The following is a 7,752-nucleotide window of genomic DNA, read 5'->3' as shown; positions in this document are numbered from 1 at the left end:
TAATTATTTGATTTATTTGATACATATAGCCGGCGATACATGAAGCGTAAACTCTCGTATAAACTCAGAATGTAATGCCAAAAAGTTTACGCTTCGTGTGGCAGGCATAATCGCATAAAAGTTTATACCGAAACGTCAAATGCAATTACACTCGGGCACCTGCAATTACACTATGCTATTACATCAATTACATGTGTTTCTGGCCACAAAAAACATAAATCGACGAGATAAGTTGATTTCTGAACAACTTTTTATATATTTTAAGATGTTTTTACTGTATATTAGCGATTGTAGAACATTCAATTCTTTATAACGCTACGCTTCATGTTGGTGCTGTGTTTACGCTTGCTTTTACGCTCGGATTTACGCTCCGCGGGCCTATAATCTTTTTGACATAAGTATAATCTTTTTGGCATTACACTCCGAGTTTATACGAGAGTTTACGCTTCGTGTATTCCTACCTTATAATATTATATTATATATAACAAATAATTATAACGATACAGTAATATATTATAAATAAATAAATAAATAGATAAAGAAAAAAATAAAAAAATAAATAATAATATAAATAAATATTATTAATTATTTTAATGATTTATATATTATAATGTTAATATTATTCATTTTATTAAATATATCTTAATATATTGAATATATTAATATATATTATTATATATTAATATATAATATATAGAATAAAATAATTTTTAATTTTTTATTTAATTTCAAAATAAATATTTTTAATTATTATATTTATTTTTAAATAAATAAATAATACAATTTTATAAAATAAATAATTCAATTATAAAATATATATATCAGGTTAATCCTAACTATATACTTTAATTTAAAATAACAATATTTTAAATATATTATTATATTTAATATTGGTATAAATATTTAAATTAATATTGTAATTTTTAATATATTAAAATGTATCTATTTAATATATTTATTTTATATTCATGTGAATATATTGAATATATTAATATGTACTATTATATATTAATGTATAATAATTATTAATATAAATAATAATAATATATTATAAATAAATAAAAAATAAAATAAATAAAGAAATAAAGAAATAAATAAATAAATAGATAAAGAAATAAATAAAAGAATAAATATTAATATTAATAAATATTATTAATTATTTTAATTATTTATATATTATAATGTATTTATTTAATATATTTATTTATCTATTTAATATATTTATTTTATATTCATGTGAATATATTGAATATATTAATATATACTTTTATATATTAATATATAATAATTAATAATATAAATAATAAATATATAATAATTATATTTATTTATTATTAATTATATTATTATATTTATTTTAAAATCTATAATAATTAATATATACTATTATAATTCAATATATATTTCAATATATAAATATAAATATAAAGATAAATACATAAAATAAATATATTTAATTTTTAATTTTTTATTTAATTTCAAAATAAATATATTTAAATATTATATTTATTTTATATTCATGTGAATATATTGAATATATTAATATATACTATTATATATTAATATATATTAATTAATAATAAAAATATATTAAATATATAAAAATATAAATATATTAATATAAATAAATAAATAAATAAAAAAATAAATATTAATATTAATAAATATTATTAATACTTTGATCATTTATATATTATAATGTAAATATTATTTTTTTTATTAAATATATCTAAATATATCGAATATATTAATATGTTATAGTATATATTAATATATAATAACTAATAATGTAAATAATTATAATATATTATAAATAAATAAAAATTAAATAAATAAATAAATAAAAAATAAAATAAATAAATAATATATAATAATTAATAAAATAAATAAATAAATAGATAAAGAAATAAATAAAAGAATAAATATTAAGCCGGGGATACATGAAGCGTAAACTCTCGTATAAACTCAGAGCCAAAAAGATTATAGGCCCGCGGAGCATAGAATATATAAAAAGATTAAAATGTATAAAAAGATGTTCAGAAATCAACTTAATATAAATATTTATATTTATTAATATTATAAATTATTATTAATATATTAATATTTATATTGATATTATAATTATTAATATATTTTAATGTATCTATTTAATATATTTATAGATATTTTTTATCATGTGAATATATTGAATATTTTAATATATACTATTATATATTAATATATATTAATTAATAATAAAAATATATTAAATATATAAAAATATAAATATATTAATATAAATAAATAGACATATAAATAAAATAATATGAGTATTTATTTATTTATTTGATTTATTTGATACATATAATATTATATTATATATAACAAATAATTATAACGATACAGTAATATATTATAAATAAATAAATAAATAGATAAAGAAAAAAATAAAAAAATAAATAATAATATAAATAAATATTATTAATTATTTTAATGATTTATATATTATAATGTTAATATTATTCATTTTATTAAATATATCTTAATATATTGAATATATTAATATATATTATTATATATTAATATATAATATATAGAATAAAATAATTTTTAATTTTTTATTTAATTTCAAAATAAATATTTTTAATTATTATATTTATTTTTAAATAAATAAATAATACAATTTTATAAAATAAATAATTCAATTATAAAATATATATATCAATTTAATTTTATTGAATATATTAATATAAAATATTATATTTTAATATATAAAATATAAAGTAAAATAACTTTAATTTTATATTATTTAATAAATGTGATATATATCACATATATAAATTAATATCATATTTAATATAAAATTAATATATTATTTAAATTACAAATAAATATAAAATAAAATAAATAAATAAAGTAATAATAAATAAAAAAATAAATATTAATATTTATTAAAAATATTAATTATTTATATTATAATTAATATTATAATTATTAATATATTATAATGCATTTAAAATTAAAATATATAATTATTTATATGATGAAATATATAATTACTATATATATAAAATAAATTAAATCTTAAAATAAAAAATATATACTATATATACATGTAACAATAAATACATAAATATTTATATTTAATTTTAATATAGTATAATTATTAATATGAATCGATAAAAATTGTTAAAATTATGAAAATTAAATTCAATTTACAAAATAAATAAATTAAATTGAATAAATCAAATTTATTTATAAATTTAATATATTTATCTTAATTATTTCTATTATTATTATTATTATTATATATTTTTAAAATATTTGTATAATAAATATTATAATGAATAATTGAATAAATAAAAATTAAACATGTATAAAATAAACTAAACAAATTAATTAAAATTATTTTAATTATTTCATTAAATTTTTTCTAATGGCGAAAACTACAACTTACTACATTTCGTTGGTGTTATTTATCCAATTAAAAAGAAAAAACACGTATGAACTACATGACCTTTCAAACAAGTACATTGTTGTTAGTTCAGTGCTACCGTTTTCTAGAAATGGCTGGTGCGCACTCTTACCCCACTTTACTCTATTCATTGTACTTTTCTCTTCTCCATCTATACACCTAATAAATACGGCTCCGTCCGTAAGGTATCAAATAATAAAAAAAAATAAAAGAAATGAATTCCGCCTAGAAAATGCAGGCGTAGAGACTGGCGTAGAGAATGAGCACCTAAATTGCATTCAATGACGATAAGAAACTTAAAATTGCACTACTTGACATCGATTCCAGCGAGGCCAGTGTCAGATTGAAGCAGACGAGTTGTCCACCCTTATCATTGTAATGCCTCCAAGTTTCTGCGTAACTTTGCGGACCGCCATACGCGAGAAGCGGTCACTCAAGTTCCCGCCAACGTGGCGCCCACAACCATTAAATGCAATCGGAAAGGGTTTAGCGAGCACGTTCTCGGTGATTCCTTCTAGCTGTGCTCAGTTCAATCGTTACGACGCATTTACAAGATGTTCTGATGGGAAATTGTGTTTAAGAATCATGGAAATGGAATTATGATAATCTTCAAAAAATAGTAATACACAAAGTCAACGAGACAAGCCCGAATAGATTCTCTAACGGAAATTGTGTTGAGTTTCATTTGAACACAAAAAAGAATCGCAGTTTTCTCAACGCTACCACGTGATTACTTTGGATCAGTTCGGAATTCAAATCGGTGGCGACTTTGTTGCGCTGCTGTCCGTGCAACTCCTGCATCCGTTATGCCAAAATCCTTCCAATTGCATACAACAAAAATGTTCCATTTGGTAGTGAAATGGCATGCACAGGAGAAGAGTTTTGGTAGAGAGTCTGCGCTCGCAAAATCACAACAAATTTCTGGCGACTATTTGAAAACGCTAGTTGCTGGAACAGTTTGTGAAGTGTATCCTGCACGTGTGGTTTTCTTTAGTAAGTTATTAACTCAAACAGAGCCATGACGGAATGTTCCTTTTGTGGAGGAACATGCAGCGATTATTCCACTCTTGCCACCAACTATCTCTACAGAAGTGTCGTGGAGAAACACTTTGGGTTCGAGGTAAAGCAATCCCCCCAGGAATTTTCCGACTGTTGATGATATCCGATTCTTTTAGGAGGTGTTGATATCCGATTCTTTTTAGGGCCAGTTGGATCATTTATCAATATGTTCAATTTGCTGGACGAAAGTCCACGATTTCAACACCTTCTACAACGGAGTGAAACAGCGTGCATGTATTCGACAAATAATGGGCGACTCTTCACTTGACGCTGAATTTCTCCAAGACGAAGTCGTTGTAAAAATAGAAAAGAATGGAGCATTTGATGATGATTCTTCGAATATACCGTCTCAAAACGACGATAGCGAAGAGCAACCTTCATCGGATGAGCTGCAAGTAAAGCCAACGAAAAAGCGTCGTCGCAGAATGAACCTTCGTGGTGCAGTGGGCAGCGCTGGAGTGGAGTATGAACGGGACACTACATCTCCTGAAACGATCCAAAAACGTGCTAATGCCCCGCGGATCAGGGCGGAGGATGTTGCGGAACGTTTCTCCTTGCAATGTCGCGTGTGTGATCTGCCCTTTGATACGTTCAAACTTCTGCAGGAACACTCCTCTACCACGCACGGTGTCGCTGCATACGTAGAGTGTTGTGGTAGAAAGTTCAACAATATCACCACAGTCCGCGAGCATATCCTTTTCCACCGCGATCCAACGGCTTTCCGGTGTACCGAGTGCACCAGATCGTTCTCATGCATCCGCTACCTTAACCAGCACAAATGCCGGACGACTAATTAAATTATTTTTCTACATGATCGTTACTACGAAACAGCCCGGATGATGCTGTAAACCAACGGGGAAAAGATATTACCGACTATAGTTCTATATAGTTCGTTCAAAAAGGTTGGCCAACCAGTGAGAAATCATAAGAGAATTCGAATCTATGAGTAATCAATAAAATGAAACTCAAATTTACCCTTTTATTAATGGTAATATAATACGAAGATCGCCTTTATCGTCTCTTTATTTCTTTGCCAAAATGATTTTTGTCCCCCACGTGGTTTTGTTGCTTTCTGCTTCAATGTTTGCAAACTTTACGATTCACTACGATTAAAAGACGAAGTTAGTAGAGTAGAATATAATGCTTCGTGTGTGCATTATATACGGTTTTAGGTCCCCCTCCCCTCCCCAAACCCAGACACAGACCCGCCCCCGGGGGTCCAAGGATCGCACATTCGAACTTACAAACTAACGATAAACACTAGCTGATTGAGACACGGATACATGAACTCGTTTCTCCTGTAGGATGACTTTTGTGCGCCGAATGCCCTAGTTGTCGCACCATATACACCTAGAACGGCAAAGCTATACCGTGCGCCACAGTAAGGTAACGCCGAACGGACCGAATGATTAGTAGTTGGATTGATTTTAAAATGAAAATTCGAAAGTAAAACCTCAAACTCGCCCATTAACGGACTGACTATAACTGACCTGAAGGATTGAATGTTATTGGTTGGTATATTGAGTCTGTTACACACTTAGCGACTAGCACACATAATACAACATACATAGGGCGCAAATAGGGAAGGTTATTAGGGAACGGTACCTAAAACATAAATCACACCGCTACAAATGGACTGCACTAAAAGATCGGTTAGCAAAATGGGGACAAAAAAGAAACATAAATCCATCGGTGGGTTCAAAAAGGTATCTTTGAGTTGCCATGGTAGCTCGCGCATCTTTGATACTTAACGCAATATTTTACTACTAGAGGTAACCTAAGACGAATGGCATCCAGTATCGTTCGCACTGTTGGCATAACTAAGTTTAAGTTTGTTTTGGTATTGCAGCACTTTTGTCTCGGCGAAAGGAACGTGGAACATAAAATGTTTAAATAAATAACGAAAACCTATTGAAAGGTCCTGGAGAGGGGATAAGATACAAAAAAAAAATTAAACAAATTCACAATCTGTATTCTAAATGGCTGTCAATGTTGTATGTGCAAGTAAACCACACCGGGGTGGTGATTGAGCAGTTAGTGGTGCATCGTTGCAATCGTTCTTCCAGCGATCGACGCTTTGACTAGCGGAAGTAGAACTCCAATTCAATGCCCCCTCCGCCCGCTCTTTGGATCAATCTGTTTCGCGCTTAGGAACCGTAATGCTTTACCATCTGAAAATTGAATGTGTCAATCGTGCTCTGTCTCTCTGATCTCCTGATCCGATGCCCCTTAGCTACCGTGCTCTAGCTGGCAATCGGAGAGGCTGGTAAATTCCGGTCCGGCACATTGCAGTAACGCTGATACGGAACCGAGTGGATCCGCGACGGCTACCGTCGCATGTCGTCCTCCCTTCGTTTTGCCATTACGCCGTCCGTTGGGGCGGACTTCTGGGTGCGGTTGTGCTTGCTGTGGCATCATGCCCAGTTCGCTCATGGCAGCCACTCCAGTCAGATCGAGCGGTGCCGCCGGACCCAGCTTGCAGCGTTTCATGTTTCGATGCATCGAGTAGTACGATTTGTGCTTGAACAGCTTGAAGCAAACATCACACTGGAACATGTTCGACTTCTTGTGGGTGCCCACGTGTTTGTCGTAGTCGTACTTTAGCTTGAAGCTCAGCTGACACTCGACACACTCGTAGACCCGGGGTTTGCGCACCGGCCGCACCGTTTCCACCACCTCTCGCGGAGCACTCTGATGGTGACTGCGGATGTGTAGCCGTAGCGTGGATTTGAAATTGAACGCCTTCGAGCAGATCGCACACACGAGCTCATCCTTTCCGGCGTTCAGTGCCTCTACGCCCAGCTCGGTCACGACGAAAGTACCACAGGCTGCGTCAATGTACGGGCCGGTCAACCCCGTCGGTGATTCGGGACGATCCACCGGTAACGCTATGTGGCCGTTGTTCATTGCGATCGTGATCATTTTGTTCTGCATATCGCTGCTGTACATCCGGCAGAGCATATCGTAGTAGGCGTCCTCGTCGTAATCGTAGCCCAGCTTTGCCCGGCAACCGCCACACAGTGGCTCGATTTTACCGTTCTGGGGCTTCACCTCGATTTTGGCAATCTTGAAAATGTTGTCCACTATCCGGGCGAGCTCTTCGGGTGATTCCGATCCAATCGAGCCCAGCTCGTCGCACGGCAGCAAACACATCAGGCAGCACCGATGTCCCGCTAACCCATCATCTCGTCTATCACACATGGCGCCCCCCATACCTGCCTCTCCACCGTTCCCGTTGG

The 7,752-nt window shown here is 30.2% G+C and overlaps 2 protein-coding genes across 3 annotated transcripts in view; one reads left to right on the top strand and one right to left on the bottom strand.

Moving 5' to 3' along the window:
• Positions 1 to 4,369: 4,369 nt before the first annotated feature.
• Positions 4,370 to 6,317, top strand: LOC126577586 (transcription factor grauzone-like). 2 transcript variants are annotated; one of them, XR_007608341.1, is made up of 2 exons: positions 4,370 to 4,574; positions 4,630 to 4,796. XR_007608341.1 is itself a non-coding variant. In XM_050239325.1 (2 exons), the coding sequence occupies exons 1-2, from the start codon at positions 4,473 to 4,475 to the stop codon at positions 5,308 to 5,310; spliced, it is 756 nt and encodes a 251-aa protein (XP_050095282.1). In that variant the 5' UTR covers positions 4,370 to 4,472; the 3' UTR covers positions 5,311 to 6,317. The 2 variants fall into 2 exon arrangements, 1 of the variants encoding a protein (XP_050095282.1); XM_050239325.1 differs by having other exon boundaries at positions 4,657 to 6,317.
• A 147-nt stretch (positions 6,318 to 6,464) lies between these two features.
• LOC126577585 (zinc finger protein 439-like) overlaps positions 6,465 to 7,752 on the bottom strand; it is a 1,875-nt gene continuing 587 nt past the window's right edge. The window contains exon 2 of the mRNA XM_050239324.1: positions 6,465 to 7,752. This exon is cut by the window's right edge and continues 62 nt beyond it. Within this exon, the coding sequence (XP_050095281.1) occupies positions 6,743 to 7,752 (1,010 nt within the window). The 3' untranslated portion in view covers positions 6,465 to 6,742.

The sequence above is a fragment of the Anopheles aquasalis genome, chromosome 3 (assembly GCF_943734665.1).
Source record: "Anopheles aquasalis chromosome 3, idAnoAquaMG_Q_19, whole genome shotgun sequence".
Classification (NCBI taxonomy): Eukaryota; Metazoa; Arthropoda; class Insecta; order Diptera; family Culicidae; genus Anopheles; species Anopheles aquasalis.
Note: the sequence above shows the minus strand (reverse complement) of the source record. Positions and strands in the feature narration are given on the sequence as shown.